This window comes from Meleagris gallopavo, chromosome 7 (genome assembly GCF_000146605.3).
Source record: "Meleagris gallopavo isolate NT-WF06-2002-E0010 breed Aviagen turkey brand Nicholas breeding stock chromosome 7, Turkey_5.1, whole genome shotgun sequence".
Classification (NCBI taxonomy): Eukaryota; Metazoa; Chordata; class Aves; order Galliformes; family Phasianidae; genus Meleagris; species Meleagris gallopavo.
The window spans coordinates 38492-57401 of record NC_015017.2 but is presented as its reverse complement, the minus strand read 5'-3'; the positions used below and the strand labels follow the sequence as shown (position 1 = coordinate 57401).

General features: G+C 38.2%; 1 protein-coding gene across 4 annotated transcripts in view; it reads left to right on the top strand.

The window, feature by feature from the left end:
* ADARB1 (adenosine deaminase RNA specific B1) overlaps positions 1-18910 on the top strand; it is a 67750-nt gene that overhangs the window by 18509 nt on the left and 30331 nt on the right. For 3 of the 4 annotated variants that reach the window (XM_019616804.2, XM_010713125.3, XM_010713126.3), the window contains 3 exons: positions 1790-1826; positions 9147-9222; positions 13940-14874. In XM_019616804.2, coding sequence (XP_019472349.1) covers positions 9195-9222; positions 13940-14874 — 963 coding nt within the window. In that variant the 5' untranslated portion in view covers positions 1790-1826; positions 9147-9194. Of the gene's footprint in view, positions 1-1789; positions 1827-9146; positions 9223-12427; positions 14875-18910 lie in introns of all 4 variants that reach the window. The other variant, XM_010713127.3, reaches the window with a different exon arrangement.

The following is an 18910-nucleotide window of genomic DNA, read 5'->3' as shown; positions in this document are numbered from 1 at the left end:
AAAGCAAAACAGAACAGGCATTTTCTTCAGCATCCAGCTTGCCCGGTCCTGTGTGCTGGTGTGGTCTGCAATAGCAGAGCAGGCGACAGAGTCCATCCCAGCTATCCTTCCTAGACTTGGGCTGTTGCCTTTAGCCACAGAGCTATAATAAACTTTGGAATTATTTTGCATTTTGTTGGGCTCTTAAATAATATAAGGACTGTATAATTGCTCTGTACGTGTCATGCCTTTGGGATTATTCTTACGCTGTAAAATTGTCTACAGCTGTCAATGTATACATGGATTTTTTGCACATAGTTGTAAACCAATTTGAAGTCCCAGTTCTCATGAATTATGCTTGTTTAGCTTACTTGAAACTCATGAAATTACCAGCTGGGGTGATTTGACATATAAGGAATATGATTTGTGGAACAACTCCAGTTCATGTTAATGTAAAAGCTGGAAAATTACTAACAATTTTGTCTAGAGATGAATTATAGTTTTATTTAAAGAAATGCTTATGTAGAATAAATTTGACAAAATCTTTTAAAAATATATTTTTCAGTGGATGATGCCAGAAAAAATACAGCAATTTCATGTAGCTTATAGCTCATATTCTTAGTGTTACTAGTGAAGGAGTTTTTGTAGGTACGAGTCTACTAGTTTGAGGGAATGTGAAAGAGGATATAAATGCAGCATTGACAGTATGTTGATTTATAGTCCAGTGTGATTGAATGTAGCCTACGGCAGTGTGGAAACTGACTCCAGTTGACACTGCATTCAGCTTTTGAATGTTTGTTAGTACTTCATGGTATGACCAAAATGTTATTGCTTTGTTTTTCTAGGTAATTGTTATTACTGCCATGCAGCTTTGGGAAATTGAAATGCTGTACTATTTAAGCTGTATAACTTTGATCTAGTTTGCTTACTGAAAGATGTTGCAGTGTGCCAGCACCCTCTTGTGGGCTGTGGAATAGTGTGGAATTTTGACTTGTAAGATGGAAATAGCAAAATCTCTTACAGCAGTGGCTGTATATTGTCCCAGGTACAGGTTGTGTCCCCCACCCTAAATAACTGCTGGACTGCACACATGTTTACACAAAACACTGCCACTTGACTGAAACTCTCTATTGCTTTGCAAATGACTTCTGTAATTTGCTGAATGTCAGGACTATTTTAGAATTCTGCATCTTCACATTGATAAATTCACATAAATGCTTTTTTGTACCTTCATCTGTAATAGCAAAATCGTTCTGCTCCCGATATAGCAAGAATGCAATTTAATCTGCATGTGTGTAGAAATAGAACATATTTTTTGCAGAGCTAGTCCATTCTGTTACCCTGTATCTTTCTTTCCCAAAGCCTTTTGTTTCCCTTCCCAGTGCTGGTAGCTGAGGGGTTTTCCAGTCTTGCAGGGCTTTTGGAGAATGCAAAATGGTGTCTATATTATCAAGACACTGATGTTTTTCAAAAAGGATGTGTAATGTGAAATGTTGTTTATATGGGTTAGAATCAGCCACTGTAAATAAAATTTAATATTGAAGTTAAACTACTTACCTTGGCCCAAATGCTAAGCAACTTGAGTCCTTTTTTTTTTTTCTTTTCCCGACCAGAAATATCCAGAATGGTGTTTCTTCTGCTCTCTTTGCTGGTGTTATAAGGGGATTTGCTCTGAGATTGTCGTACTGCTTATTATTGTTTATGTGCAGATTTTTACTTTTTATTCTCACAAATCAGAAATTTGTCCCTTTTAAGGTCAGGAGTTGCATCTATGAAAGATAAAATTGCTATATGTTCTTTCTTTTTGCAGATTGCAGACTCAGCATGTGTCCCTAATAATTAAAAAGGTAAGCAGACCATACTTATAAGCATATAGCATGATGCTTTGTATTTTAATTGATGCATGCTTATCATGATAGGGAGGAGATATTTCATCTTAATGTACTGACATAGTTGTTCAGTACTTAAAAAGTTGGTGCACTAAACCATTTCAAGAATAACCAATCAAAACAATTTGAAAATATAGAAAATTTTAAGAAATACACAAATATATCAAGTTGATGCTCATCTTATGTAAAAGTTCTTACCCATTTAACCAAAAATTTGTATCCAGTCTGTTAATAAAATAAATATGTAAAGATGACATAGAATCATAGAACTATTAAGGTTGGAAAAGACTGCTGAGATCATCTAGTCCAACCATCAACCCATCACCCATGCCCACTAAGCTGTGTCCCTCAAATAAAGTACTCTTTCAGTGAACCACATAACTCAGAACTGGTGAGTTTTGTTCAGCACTGCTGCCATTTTATCTTCATTTCTGCTTTTTTAAAACCCACACATCTTCTTCACACTTCTCTCTGCTTTTTTGTCACGCCAAGCACATTTTTGCTGCTGCAGGATCACGAGTAATCACAAATCCAATCAGCTCGATGTTTAGCATCATGCAATGCAATGCAATGCAATGTTTAAAAAAAAAAAAATTGCTTAATTGCAGCAAAATCTATTTATCCCATATCTGAACACCTAACAGCTGTGAAGCCCTGATGCCTGTGCCTGGCCAAGAGATGATGTGGTGCTGTGCGTGGCTCTAGAAAAATCATAGAATCATGGAGGTTGGAAGGGACCTATGGGGATCTCCAAGTCCAACCCCCTGATTAAGCAGGTTCCCTAAAGTAGGTTGTATGTAAGACTTGAGAATTTTTTTTTTATTTTTTTGAGTGTTTGAGCTTAATCACTGAATGTAATGGGGAAGGAGGAAATTAGTCCAGTTTCTAAGTCTCTTCCCTGAAGCCAACTATTGTCCTACCTGATTGACTTTTTTAATAGTTTCAGTGTATTTGAGACTTTTTTATCTGCTTTAAAAACATTTCAGATTTATTTCCAATTAACTATTGGGTTAATTCAGCAGCTGCAACTATAATATTTTAAATTATGACAAAAATATGAATGCTACTTAATCAGAGGTCTAGATTGCTCAGTTCTATTCTCTGAATGACTAGAACTTTTTCTGAGGAAACCCATCTTAAGTATGTTTCTGACAATCATGGGTATTTAAAGAATCTTTCAGAAATAATGTATGTTAAAAATTAAAAATTTAGCCCTTGAAGAAGGCTCTTAGGAAGGATGGCTAAAACAAAACTTCTTAATAAATATATGTTCAGAAATAGTTTACTGTAAAACAATTCTGCATCATAAGTTTTTTCTTATTTTGAGCTGGGCTCCAGGCTTTCTTAGTCAATGGAACATTAAATGTAAAACCAGTTATTTGCATAGAGTAACAGTAGAAGGTGCTGTTAGAGCTGATTTGATCACCTGAGCTGAAAGCTCTGAGGGATATGATATCAGAGCAGCTTAGAATGTTCAATGTGCAGCCAGCAGCATTGTGCTGGACAAGTTTGCTGTACAGAGCAAATGTTCAGGCTGTCATTAGCCTACAGCAAATTCTGTTACTGCTAGTTTATATTTATTCTCGCTGCAGTACTGAACTGAAAGTAGCAGTATCTAAAGGGGAGCTACAGCATCAAAGGGGACAGACTCTTCAGCAGGGTCTGTGATGATAGAAGAAGGGAAAATGGCTCCAAGCTCAGAGAGACTAGATTTAGCTTAGATATGAGGAAAATATCTTCTACAGTGAGAGTGGTGAAGCACTGGAACAGGTTGGTCAGTGTTGTGGTTGATGCCCCGTCCGTGGAGACTTCCAAGGCAAGGCTGGATCAGGCCCTGGGCACCCTGATCTAGCTTGTGGTGTCCCTGTGCATTGCAGGGGAATTGGACTGAATGGCCCTCAGAGATCCTTTCCAACTCTAAGGATTCTATGGTTCTTCTATGATGCTAAAACAGAGCAAGGCAATGCACCTAACCACTACTACAGAAAGTTAGCAGTAGTGATTAAGAAAGATTCATTACTCTAATACTTTACCAGCTCCACACTTGCTGGGCAGCCCTGGCCACAGCAGTCTTGGAGAGCCTTTTTTGCAACTGGGAGGTCCTATACAGTCTGCATAGTCATAGGTGAAGTTTCCAACTTTGCTGCAAGCGGGTCCAGTTTTTGTATTGTTGAATAAACAAGTTTATGTGGCAGGCAGAAACATTAGTTTTCATTCTCCCTTTTTGGATTCCACCTCAAGCCTGGCCAGGGCTCAAGGAGGAAGCAAGGAATTTTGTGTACTCGTTGGCCTTGATACTGCGCTTCTAAGCAAGGAAAGGTTAATACACTTTCATAGTGCTTTGTCTAAGCTACTTATCTCTTGCTGGTGAGACATTTTGTCCAAGATGCATACTTTGCTAATGATCACACATATTTTGATAATAATTGAATACTGATAATATGTAACGCTGGGTTGTGAGACTTGTGTATTGGTCAACTTTGATTCAAGGCCTGCTGTTTAGGCCTGAGTAATTCAATAGGGCACGAATGTCTTGACTGCCTGATACCTCTAAGCATTTTATTTTCTGGGTGTATTTTATTTTACTGTTTTGTACACACCCAAATAAATTATTCTAGAAAGATTCTTTACTCAGAAGGAAACTGTATCATTCAACAACGTTCCCAGTCCTTGCTCTAATAATTAGCTTTCTTATGTATTCACTATACTCCTGTGCTTAAAAAGCATCACCTTCTTTGGAGTATTGTGCTTTTAGAAGCATCTTGCATCCCTATTTTTCAAACATGTTTGAAACACTTCTTTTTTAAACAATAATATGTTTTGGTTTCAATTAATAGTTAAAGAAATTACCCTCTTTAATATCTTTATTGATGATCTGAATGAGGGAATTGAGTGCACCCTCAGAATGCAGATGACACCAAGCTGGGAGAAAGTGTTGATCTGCCTGAGAGTAGGAAGGCCCTACAGAGGGATCTGGGCAGACTGGATCACTGGGCTGAGGCCAATGGGATGAAGTTCAACAAGACCAAGTGCCAGGTGCTGTGTGTTAGTCACAACAAACCATAGATCACCAAAGGTGGGACTGGACAGTTATGTGAAAGAAAAGGATCAGGGGATTAACATCCCTGACAGCTGTCTGAGCATGAGCCAGCAGTGTGCCCAAGAAGGCCCACGGCATCCTGGCCTGTATCAGAAATAGAGCAGCCAGCAGGAGCAGGGAAGTGAGCATCGCCATGTACACAGCAACACTGGGGCTGCACCTCGAGTGCTGTATTCAGTGTTGGACCACTCACTGCAAGAAGGACATCAAGGCCCTGGAGCATGTCCAGTCAAGGGTAATGGTGCTATGAAGGGTCTGGAGCATAAGTCTGATGGAGAGTGGCTGAGGGAGCTGGGATTGTTTCAGCTGGGGAGGAGGAGGCTCAGCGGAGACCTTATTGCTTTCTACTACTGCCTGAAAGGAGGTTGTGGAGAGGTGGAGATTTGTCTTTTGTCCCATGTAACAGCAGTAGGACATGAGGTAATGGCTTTAGTTGTGCTAGGGGAGGTTGAGGTTGCTTATTAGGAAGAACTTTTTCTCTGAATGAGTGGTTAGGCATTGGAACAGGCTGCCCAGGGAAATGGTGGAGTCACCATTTTTAGAGAGATTTAAGGAAAGAGCAAGTGTTTTAAAGTCCTGAAGATCATTAACAAGTACATAGTTTATAGGGTGTACTGTATACACATGTACAGTATATGTCAGTAGGGTTGGGAAAGGGAGATTAATTTGTTTCCAAGCTGAATTTAACACTGTGTGCAACATGGTTGCAACACTTTGGAGATGTTAGAATTTAATTCTTATTCCAAAATAGCTGGTGTGTTCATGAGTCGATTTGTCATTAAATATGCTCATACATGATAAAACAAAACACCTGGGCTTTCACAGTCATTTTACATATTATTTTCTTTTGCCTGAAAAAAAAAAAAAAGACTTTCCATAGATGGATTTCAAATATACTTTGATTGTGGTACCTGAGCTGTGTCTTCACAGAACCAGTGTTACTTCTGCTGTTAGTACAGATAAGTTTTTCCTCTTAATTATTGTACGTAACGGTACATAATACTATACATATTTTATGCAATTGACAATGTTAGTATTAGCATGCCAGGAATTTTAGCCTTATTAGTAGCACATACTGTTTAATAAGAAAATCTGTAATTTCTTGTTTAGAAACTTACTAGTTGCCCCATTAACAAAGTGGGATGTTTTCTAGTCTATGCATATAATCCAACTGAAGTCCAAAAGACAACACTCACAGTTTGCTATGGGGATGAGCAAATGGAGGGAAGAGAACAGGTGTGTAGAGCATAAGCATACAGATGTGAGCATGCCTCTGTTCCAGGCTTGAGCGATGGGCTTAAACGCTCTTTGAATTGCACACATTAAATAGAAAACAGGATTTGTTACAGGCCAGTGGAAAGATTGTAGTACAACAATATGAACGATCACAGGGGCATGGAAAGAAAGATTACTAGTCGGAAACCCACGATTTACCTAAAGCTATTATGTATGCAAAATAGAGATAATATAGTCATCTTGTACATGCCATCTTTGAATTGGGGGGGGAAGGGAGGAAATGGAGGAAATTCTGTAATTTGTTTTAGGTGCTCCTGGGAGTCTTTTTCTTCTGAGAGAAAAAGTGTGTGTAAGCCTAGTATTTTAACTTCATGCCACTTATGAGTTTGCACTGCCCCTGACAAATGTATGGAGGAATTTTATTGTTGGTCTTGTCATGCTCTTCTTCATGAAAAAAATAACAACAAAAAGACAACAAAACAAACTACCCTCTAACAAGTGCTTTTGATTAGGTTAAAATTGTTGCTTTCTTACAAGCAAAATGCTGAATGTATTACGTTCTTATGTTAGATGCTTACATTCACCTTTAGATTTGTCTCTCTTGAGTACAAGAGCAAAAGTTTCAGTGGTTAATAAAATTGTTTTCCCAAAGCCAGATAATCTATATGTAATGTAGTCTGAATGTTTTGATTAATAATAAGAAATGAGCACAATTCACGTGTAGGAGAGAAGACTATGTTACTCGTTCTGTCCTTCAGCTGATGTTGAGCTTACATCTATCATCTCAGTTTAGGGAAGAATAGCAGCTCTAGATTTAACCAAAAGAAACCAAACAGATGTACATCAGTATGGTGCTGGGTGAACAACTGCATCGTCAGTGTCTTGACTGCTTGAATTACCTGTGTGTTAACCTGCAGAATGGATTTGACATTAATTTTATGTTGAGACACATTGCTGGCTCCCCATGGAAAGATAATTGCTTCATTTAATTCATGAAAATTGTCATCCTTAAAAAAACAAACAACAAAAAAACTCAACAACAACAAAAAAACACACCACCACTAGCTGGTAGTGAGATAAAATATTTTATATACTCTTTCAGATTAAAAAAAATTGCTGTAGTTCGTAAGAAACACTCAGAGTCAAGAATTTCAGGTTAGGCAAAGATCGTAGTGATAGCAGCAAAGTTTATCATTATCGCAATAGCGGACGCACGCCCTCTGTTCGGCAAGGGAGAAATTGTGCACCTCTCAGCAAAATTCATTCCGTTCTGTACCCTAAACCCGACGCAGGTAGCGCTCTCCTGGCATTCGCTCACTGGTTGAGCGTCTCAGCTCACAATCTCCCCGACGCTGTTGCTATGATACATTTCCATATAAGGTCCATTACCAACCTGTTGTTTTTTGGTATGTTTTATATTTTCCCATGGAGATAGGAGGGCAATATTTCCAAGAGTGAGCACATTTGTTCTGTCCCATGCTGAGCTCTCTCTCCACCCTCCATCTTTGCCTTATCTTGTGCCTGACTTGATTCTACCCCAATCAGAATGCCCTAAATCTTTAATTTTTTATTCTGTTCAGCAGCTTTCTTAGTGGAAGAAAAACAGCTATTTCACAAGAGTGTTATAAGTTCAGTAAAGGCCTATAGTACATACAGAAAATACTGGGAGCTTCTACTGCAAAAACACAACCTACCTCTCACATTTCCCTCTCTTTTTCTTTTTACCCTCTTTTGTTTTTGCACCAATTTATGGAACACTTCTAATATAGGAGAGCTATCTTACTAGCCTAGCTTGCTAATTGACTGCAATAATGTATCAGAACTAATCATCTTGCTATTTTCCATACTCTAATATATAAGATTACTATTAAGAGTAAGCAGATCAGGCATAAAATCAAAATAACCACAGTAGGATAGAGTATCTTATTGCAAAGCCCTATTGCAGTGAATGACCATCCAAAAAGAACATTCCACCGTTATTGTTCTCCATCTCTCTTTGCCCACTCCATTACTCAGTGTATTTTCTTCACATCATGGTGTACTGTGATCAGAGTTCTTTGTCCATTCTCTTTGGATTGCTTCAGGAACTGTTTCAGGTCATCATGTTGTAACAACTTCTTCACCATTGTAATATTCATTCCAATATGAACTGGTAATAAACCTTGGATCCATGTGTAATCAGATTGTAGCCGATATGAGATGACAGGTACAGTAGGTGTAAAATCACACCCTGTTATTTTGGTGAAGTTGCAAATACAAGGATTAGCATGAGTTCTAGTATCTACCGTATCAATATTAAACACAATAAAATTGCAATGCGTCCTCATACAAACACAGCCTTTTCCTATATAGATCAATACAGTTTGAGGTTTTTCGTTAGGATGGATTTCAAAATGACGTACATTCTGTTCCATGTCAAGACAGATATCCTGGCCCCTGATGGTATTGCTTTCACAAATAAATCCTTGTTGAGTTCTTACTGTACAGGCACTGACATCAACCGTCTGCCAGTTCTCAGCTTCAGGATAGGCCCATTCTCAGTGTTCAGTAGGGTAAAGAACAGACTCGTCGTGATTTATACCTAAGGCAATTGTGGGATATATAATGTACAGTGATGCTTGGGCTGTGATCATCACGAATGTTGTGATAGAATCTCGTATCAGGTCATAGGTGAAATTAGCCAAATTCCACCAAGATTGGAACCACACAGTCACATACTGGAAAAACACAATCTACCTCTCACAAGTTTATTATTCAAAAAACAAATTCTTGCAAACTTTGTAGAATTTGCAGTTCTGCAACATATACCTCAGCTTACAGAAGTAGCCATGGACAGCTAAATCAAAATTAGTGCCCAGACCTCTGCTTTTCAAGGAGATCTAATGCTTTACCTTGTATGTTGGTTATATTAAAGCTTAAATATCCCACTTCCTGTTTTTCAGGCAGAAGCAGTCTCCAACAGCCAGAAAAACCATCAGAAGTATTTCACGATGGATGTAGATGATGAAGAAAACATGAGTAAGATGTGTTTGTTTACTCTACTGAATTATGCAGTTGTTTTGAAGGTGACTTTTTCTCATAAGCCACAGAGATGACTGAAGGAACTTTAAATTATGAATTAAAGTGATATTTGTATGTTTTTAAATATAGGATATAAGCATAATTAAGAGCTTTTGAGCAAAAAATGTTTTTGAAGTATACATGATTATGTGCTAGTCCAGTTATAAGTTATGTCTAGAAAATATTTTCCTGTTTTGATAAATAGTTTGGTATACTGCACTAAATTGACACTATTTATGAGTACTATGCATCCCAGTCTGAGTGGTGTGTAAGACCAGTCCTGGATTGCAGGTGTACTGTGTCTCAGCTGCTTTTCTTTGCCTCACAGAAGGGCTGGCAACTGGGTATAAGGTTGCCCAAGGTAGGCTGGGTTAGCTTGACAACAGATTTGTGCAGAACTCTCAGGATGAGAGCCTAGTAGGCAGATCATTGTGAGACTTGATGGAAATAAAGATCATTATGACATGAAAAAGCCAGACAATTAGAAAGATTGAAGGCCAAGACAGTACAATGCATCAAGTGAGCATTTTTAACAAAAGACATTTTAATGTTGGCTAATGAGTTCCATGAGCTTTTTCATTTGAATAATCTGGTGTTGTGTGAGGCTTGATTGTCTGCCAATGGTGCATGTTGTGCAGTGAAAGATACCTCAGCATCCTGCCATCAGGACATTTGTACTGAGGTCCAGGAGGCTAGTATTAGGAAAAATGTCTTATTTTTAAATCATGGGTAGTTTTTCTGTTTAATAAAACAGGATGCTGTTGTCAGATGTTGCATCTATATTGATGCTGCTTCAAAGAGCTGAATACACAACAGCTGCGATCAACTTGAAAAGGCTGCCTAAAGTATTCAGTACTTGAGAACTTAAAGACTGAAAAATGTATAGACTTAAATATATATACATACATAGAATCATAGAATATCTCAAGTTGGAATGGATCCACAAAGGTAGTTGAATCCAACTCATGGCTCCATGTGGGACCACCCAAAAATTAGACCATATGTCTGAGAACTGTCCAGATGCTTCTTGAACTCCAGCATACATGTACGTCTATAAAATACAGCGCTCGTTTCTTTTATAAATCTTGGGTTTTGTGTTTGTTAGATCTACGAAGACTGTGTATGTAATCTTGTCAACTGCAAAAAATTGAGAAAAAAAAAGAAAAAGTCTGTTACTGGACAGAGAGGTTTTTTTTTAGTAGTTCAGGTGGTAATCTTCTTTCCCATCAGCCCTCTCCTAAGTACTGCACTTGCTTGACAATCAGTGTTTTAACATTTACAATTCTAATTCTCCTGCCTTGTTTTAGCTGTGATACTGGCAGCGCACCTAATCAGACACATGAAATGAGCTAAGCTGTATTTTAGAAAGTTCATGAGTGATGGTCAGTGCCTTCTGTGTATTCTGCTATAGAGCAGCAAAATTTTGTTTTGAGTACTGCTGCTCCTTGGTTGAGCTTTGATGGGATCCTGAGTCAGTCAGAGATTTCAGGGCTTCTCATTCCCTTCAAAGTGTGTGGGAGACATCTCAGAGTCTTATGGTCTCTAAAACAAAGTGTTAACAGAACAAAAAAGAGTGCAAAATACAGCAAAAAGGTAAATCTACAGTGTGTTCTGCTCCTTAACACCCAATGGATGTCTGCTCAAAAAGTGGTGGATGAGGGGTGACAAGGTTGAAACACTTGATATACATGCATAATCAGGAGCATTATTATTATTATTAGATCCATAACATTTAGAAATCAACAAATTAAAAATGATTTCTCTGGGGATGTGCCATGGGGTCTTGCTTCTGGTTTTACCCTTCTTTTGGGGTCTGCTATTGGCCCTCCAGGCAGTCAATCAGCTGTTGAGCTAGATGAGGTAGTAAGCCCATTCTGACGTCCTCCACCAGGACCAATAGAGGCCTAGTGGAATGAGAGCCCTTTCTGAACAGCAGGGAGAAGCTGGAATGGAGGAAGTTCATGATGTCTAAATATGGGAAAGATTATGAAAGATTCTCTGACTTTAGCAGGTGGTCATAGCTAATCCTACTTTTTGACTAACCTGTCAGTTCTTTTTCAGCCCAAAGGTAATTAGGGGAACTCACAGCTGCTGAGCAGGACGGACTAAAGGAAAATTCTGAAAGGAAATCTGCACCCTTATCCTGGAAAACAGATGTTTTTTCTTCCAGTTCAATACTTAATGGGATGAAACAAACCAGAGTCCTCTGGTTCACAGAGAAAGATATTTCTTTCCACCATGTGCAGGGTTTTGATTTGGATCATCTCAATGATGTGAAAATTTGCCTACTTTCATAGTGTCTGGGGTTTGACACTGGCTGCTTGCTCCCTACTTGCTCTTTCTCCTAATTTCTTCCACCCTACAGATTCTCTAAAGTTAACATGCCTAGTAACTTGCAGGCAAGGAGTAGTTTTCTTCCCTTCTTTTTCTTTTCTAAACCAAGGTAAGCATACGAGTTTCTTTCCTGCTCCCTGTAAATCTTCCCTCTTTAACAGGACATCATTTCCAGTACTTGTGTAACGAAATTGACTAAATTAGTCCTCCAGCTGTTGAAGTTGGAAATAAAACTTCTCTTTTTATGTTCAGTTGCAGTCTGTTCAGCTTGTATTTTCCTTATGTGGCTTCCACTGACACTGGTTATAAAGAGAAGAATGCAAACAGAAGCTGTTTTTTGGCTTTAACTGAATGAAGAAATCTGTTTAGCTGAAAGTTACATTGTTCTGCAGAAAATTTATGTTGCTTCTAGTAAGAACAATGTTTGAAAAGCAATGTCTTAGATAATTTTAGATAACTTTTGAAGATAACAACTTCAGGTGAAAAATTAATGTAAGGAAGTTTTTAAAAATTTATTCTATTTTCTTTAAATTTTTTCACTCTATTAAGGTAAAGAGTGATAAGCATGAACACTGTATTGCCTGTTGTGTCTCCACACAACGTGTTCTGCAGACAGTATAATATGTGGCTGAATATTACAAGAGATTCTTTGTAGATTTAGCCGATTTCTAGCTATGAAATACTCCTGAATGTTTCATGTTTCTTTACAGTATTTGACTGGAATTCAGTGTTAAATACTGTACAATTCCTTGTTACACTACTGAAATTTAAAAAAATATGTTCTAGGATTTTTTTTTTATCTTTATTTTTCTTTTTTTTTCTCTTTGAGCGCCGAAAGGAGTAACCTATCGAGCTTTTGCTGGAGGATGTTATAAATGAAAATTTAGTAACTATTCCATCAGCTTTGTAAGATGGGCGAAGTGATGTGTGCAGGGTAGTGAATACTTAAGAAAGTATGATTGAAATTTGTTGAGAAGAGATTTTCCATCTTCATTTGCTCTAATTTCAATAAATATTTATTACCTATTATCAGTGTGAATTTAATATAGTACTAGATATTCAGAAGTCTGGGAACAGAAGAGTTAGAAACACTTGACCAAATAAATTTGCCTTTTCATTCATGAATGTTGCTGTAAAACACAAATAAGTAATTTCATTCTTTTTTTTAATCAGAGTAAAAATGAGATCTTTCCAGTTATAGCAAGTATAATTCTTGAAATATATATCCAACATTATCATTGCCTCAATTTTCTACTTAGAAAATAAATTGTTGAATTAATCATTAATACTGCAATACCACATTGTTTTTCTTCCCCATTAAAATACCATCATTGTGACTGTGTAGATTTTGTCACACATTTTGTGTTCTGTGTAGTCTTAGAGAGACAATCTTCATTATTTGTTTTAAAATCTGAGAGAGCAGTTTTTTACTTTGCAAGAAATTTAAAAACTGCATGTAAATGGCAAATAAAAGGTTTCTCAATCAAAGGCTGTGTGAAAACGTATGTATAGTAGTTTTCTGGTGCAGTCTAAGTTAGACGCAGGATTTTTTTACAGCTGTGTTCAGTGTGTTCAGCTGCTAAAGGGTCAGAGTTGCTGTGAGAAGGGCTTTGCTCTATACTAGCCTCTGTTGAATGAGCCCATTGCTGAAACTGCTGTGTGTTGGGCAGGCAATCATCCAGGGGCAGATGAAGCTTGTGAGCAAATTGAGTTGAGGTGAAATGAAGACTGGTAAGAGCATAAAAAAGGATTGAATTTGGAGAATATGGCATAGCTACAGAGAAGCAAAGCAGTTTTTTAAAACAGTTTTCAGTCAAGGTGCCTAACTAACAAAGAACTGCTCGGTTTTTCATGACTCAGATTTTATTTATGTTATTTCTTGAATTGAGTAAATAAAATCATGTGAGACAGAAATGCAATATGAATAAAATAAGAATAAAGTATAATTAAATATAAATTTCCTAGTATTGGTCCGAAGTATCCATTTTTATTTTAGTATTGATAGTTTATCCTACAAATAATACAAAATGTTTTTCTGTTTTAAGGCATATTTCACTTCAAACATGATTTATGAGTAAAAATTTTGTTTCAGTTTGTTGAAAAAAAAAAGCTTCAGTGTTTTATTGTCATATGAAAGTATCAAGAGCAAGTGTGAAAGTCTTGAATGTGTTATTTGTTGAGTTATTAAGAGGTATTGCTCTCCATTTACACTGCAAAAGCTTTAATGTGTGAGCACACATCACTTAACCAATTACAAAGAGAGATAAAGGAATCTATAAATTTTGCATTTACAAGATCCTGCAACAAAGGCATTGTAAGTTACTCTTTCTGGGCACCGCAGGTTCAAGCAGCACTGATGTTAAAGAAAACCGCAACATGGACAACGTTCCCCCCAAGGATGGCAGTGCACAAGGCACCGGGGAGGGGGCTCAACTCTCCAATGGTGGCAGCAGCAGCAGCAGCAGAAAGCGGCCTTTGGAGGAAGGCAACAATGGCCACTCCAAATTTCGCCCTAAGAAGAGGAAGAAAACACCAGGTCCCGTTTTGCCAAAGAATGCCCTGATGCAACTTAACGAGATCAAACCTGGTTTACAGTATAAGCTGCTGTCCCAGACAGGGCCAGTTCATGCCCCAATGTTTGTGATGGCTGTTGAGGTTAACGGACAGGTGTTTGAGGGGTCCGGCCCCACAAAGAAGAAAGCCAAGCTCCACGCTGCTGAGAAGGCTCTGCGGTCATTTGTCCAGTTCCCAAATGCATCAGAAGCACACCTGGCCATGGGGAGGACTCTCTCTGTCAACACGGACTTCACCTCTGACCAGGCAGACTTTCCTGACACGCTTTTCAATGGATTTGAAACTCCGGTTCCTTCTGATGCTTCCTTTTACCTAGGGTCCAATGGGGATGGCTCCTTTGGCTCCAGCAGGGAGTATGGTCTGTCATCAGCTCCTGTGGCAAGTAGCCTTACTCAGTTGCCTCTCCCTGCATCGTTACCATACCCGACTGCAAGTGGGAAGAATCCTGTAATGATCCTGAATGAGCTGCGGCCAGGCCTGAAGTATGAGTTTCTCTCAGAGAGCGGGGAGAGCCATGCCAAAAATTTTGTTATGGCTGTCGCTGTGGATGGGCAAACATTTGAAGGATCGGGAAGGAATAAAAAGCTTGCGAAAGCTCGGGCTGCTCAGTCAGCCCTGGCATCCTTGTTTAACATGCAGCTGGACCAGACTCCATCTCGACAGCCCATTCCTAGTGAGGGGCTCCAGTTACATTTGCCACAGGTGAGAAACCCTTTGATGTTTGTCAGCTTGTTTAGATAATTACCGAAAATAGCCAAGATGAATTGTTTTGAGTCAGCTTCAACATTTCTGCTTATTTTGCTTGTATGGATGAGAGTGTGTGCGTGTGCATGTTTGTGTGGACATACATTACGCACACTGCATTAGTTGTTTCATCCATTTGTGGCTTCTGACAATTGTGTGCAACATTCCTATTCTTTTGGATGGAGATGAGGTATTGTTGCTAATGCTTTCAGCCTTTATCACCCCATGTAATAGGGCACAAAGCACAGCTTGGCATCAGTTTACATTACTGTCTGCAATGAGCAAAGATTGAGCCATGGTTTACTTGCCTCAGGCACCTGGTGGAGTTCAAATCAGGATTAATGCTTCAGGTGGTATTGCTATCTGACACAATCATTTTTACCAGAGCAGAAAATAATTATCTTCTGCAAAGTGAAATTGTTAATGTTAGCAGAGCTGAATCATAGAAGTCAAGGACAGGTCAGATGAGGCTAATGAAGCCATCACTCATTTCCAGGGTCTGAATGAAAGACAGACCAGCAACGCTCGTAACCATAACTTGTGGTTAAATAACTGTCATCTTAAAGATTGTGCTCTAATAAAATAAGCTAATAGCTATATGCGAATTACTTAGGCAAATAAATATGGATGAGAAATAGTTTAAATCAAATAAAAAACGAAGCAAGGAAGGTAACAAACATACCAGACAGAGACCAAAAAATGTAAAGAAGTTAGAATGGCATAATTCTTACATTCTTAATGAAGAAAAATTCTCACTCATTTGCTTTTGCTCCACTCCTTTGTAAGTGCAGTAATAAATGTTTTAACACCCTCTTTCTATTACATTGATATGGTCTTTTTAAGGATATTATTTATCTGCCTAAGTTCATATACTTTCCTCTGAATTCCTTGCAATTTTCTGTTTGTTTTAATGATAGTTTCAAGGCCTTGACCTTTGCTATCTTTAAAATATCATTTTAAATTTCATTTAAAATATTGTATTAGATTAATTCAACATTATTCAATAATGTTAAGTTAAAGAATATAAGTAAATGTGACTATTTTAAGTGTGTTGTTTCCTGTAGTTGCATGGACAATATGCGTTTTAAGAAATTCCTACATGCTCTCTCTTTTTTTTTAATAATCTTGTACAGTATTGCATTATTGATGCAATTTTTTGGTTTCCTCCTTTTTGAAATCTAAGGTTATGCTGTTTCAGGTAGTTGTGATTTCTTTAGCTACTAAAGACTGCTTTTAAAACAGAGCTTTTATAGGTGTATTTGGCATCAGACACCAAAAATTTTCACTGCCATGAATCATTAAAATGGTTGAAATTTGAACTGCAATAGGAAGGAGAATAGAATAAGAAGTGATATGTACCAAAATTGTTCAGGGCAACTTCTGTTAAGTCCAAAGTGAGGATAAATCATTATATTCTCTCTCAGCTCACTCTTTCATTGTTCCAAGGGCTTACAGATGTTTTTCTGTCCGGCAGATCAATGTATAACAACTTAGTAAGCGACTTTAATGGACTTTGGGACAATGTTAGGTACTTCTGATATTCTTGCTCTGTGAGGTTTTGTCCTGCATTCTCAGTCCTATGAACCACTCTTTGTTGCCTCAGAGTGCCGTGCCACAGGAGGGCTGTTGCTGTAGGTAGGTTGTGCAAGATATGCAGAAATTTTGTTGTGTTCATTTGCCCTGATGGGGATGGTCAGGGTATTAGAGGCCAGCACTATGGGTTTAAATAACAAAGAAAACAACACATGCAAATAATTTACAACCTCCAGCTATCATAAACTGACCTTGATACCCATGTTGTGTACACCAAATCATAACTTAGGGCCAGCTTACATTATACCTCTCTTACTGCACACCAAAAAAGGCTGCTCCAGTATGAAACAGAGATCTGTAGGGTCTATAGGAGTAATTTGGATTATACGGGCTGCTGGTGCTCTGTCATATAGACCCCATTCAAAGCCAGTTGATTTTGAGTCTTTTGGTCAGTTTATAATTAGGACATTGCTGACTTCCTACACGTCACTGTGTTTTATTATCTTTTATTTATAATTAACTGTGAAGTTACTGGAATTGCATCATGGTCTGTTACAAGTGGTCTGGTACATTATAGAGAATAATCAATGATTTAAGCATTTGTGATTTTTTAGTGGCTGGTGTTAGATCGTAGAATCAGAATCATCGAATGGCCTGGGTTGAAGAGGACCACAACGATCACCCAGTTCCAACCCCCTGCTATGTGCGGGGTCACCAAACAGCAGATCAGGCTGCCCAGAGCCACATCCAGCCTGGCCTTGAATGCCTCCAGGGATGGGGCATCCACAGCCTCTTTGGGCAACCTGTTCCAGTGCCTCACCACCCTCTGTGTGAAAAACTTCTTCCTAATATCTAACCTAAATCTCCCCTGCCTCAGTTTAAAACCATTCCCCCTTGTCCTATCACTGTCCACCCTAATAAATACGTTCCCCCTCCTGTTTATAAGCTCCCTTCAAAGATTGGTAGACCACTTTGAGGTCCTACTTCATTTATGGGCTTTGTTTTTTAACAGTGATTGCTCTTCTTATTTTTTAAACTGTGGTTAGTGAGTATGCATAAGGATGTTAAATTTGGATATTGTCTTGAAGTGGATGAAGTCATAAACATTGGAGAGTAAAGGAGCAATGTAAATGAAGGTGGCATTTGTAATAATTCCTAGACCAAATAAAATGCTGATAATGGTGATTGTGTGGGAAAATTTGCATGTCAGTAGTTATACACCTCCTGGTAGCTGCAAGCTCTCTGGAGGAAGTCAAAAGTGGAAATACACATGTAAGCCATCAAAGGTTAGAGGACGTCATTATATTAGATATCAGCTCGTAAAATAGATATGGGTATCACTTTCTAGTCAGCACAATGGATTAATCAATTCCTGTGATTTATAACATTTACAGCCAGTCTGTGCAAAGCAATCTTTTTTACAGTTTGACCTTTTGTGAGTGGTGAAAGACTGTTGCCTGCAATAAGGAAAATGTCTTTGTTCAAAGAATGACTTAAACCCGGCAAGAATTTTGTCATGTACCATGGAGTAGATGAGGGTAACCTGCTGAAAATCTGGCCTTCAGCTTTTATTACCTTTTCAGCTAGTGTGTTGAAGTGGGAGAAATTGCCAGTCCTGCATGGTAGGGTTTTATCTCTCCAAAACAAAGAAAATATTTTTATGGCCAGCTAGATTTTGTAAACTGATAGCCATCTTACTTTACCTCCCACTCCACTTGAGCAAGATATCCTGTACTGTGCCATAAGTCACAGCAAGTACTAAACGGCCATAAAATGTGTGCTTCAGGTTTTATTCTTTTCTGCGAATGACAGCTGTATCTTTCAACATATTCATGTTAATATCATTAGAACATTTAAGAGTCTGGTTTGGTATTAAATCAGACATGTTGGACCTGTGCCCCAGCACAGCTTACAGTGTGACCTGCCTCACACTACAAAGCGGCAGCTTTTCCCTATCAAGTAACCCAGCCTGGCCTGAGGTGTGCATTCAGCGACAACCAGACACTGATGTGCAATTAACATTGTCTAAGCTGAAAGCAGGACACAGGAAGAGCACAGTGCAATGCCAACTGAAGTTATGGCAAATGATTGTATGCATTTTGATACATTGGCTAAACACAGTCAGTGTTTCTGTGAACAGAGGAAAATATGAGCGTTGATTTCTGCTTTGATATGGGAATTTGAGAATAGGTTTCAGGATTGCAAAAAAATCATCAATTTATGTTTGCAACTTCATTTTCTGTCAGTATAAATACATTATGTGAAAATTTTCAGATGGAATCTATAGAGATGCAATCGTATATTCAACTAAAAAAAATTCATGTCTCTTTAACAGACTTCCATAAGACCTCTCTTAATAGAGAAAATATCTCTCACTTCACAATCACACCTTATTCATGTCATTGCTTTTTGGCAGTACATATATTTGTGAATAATTGACAAGGATGAAGCAGAGAATGAG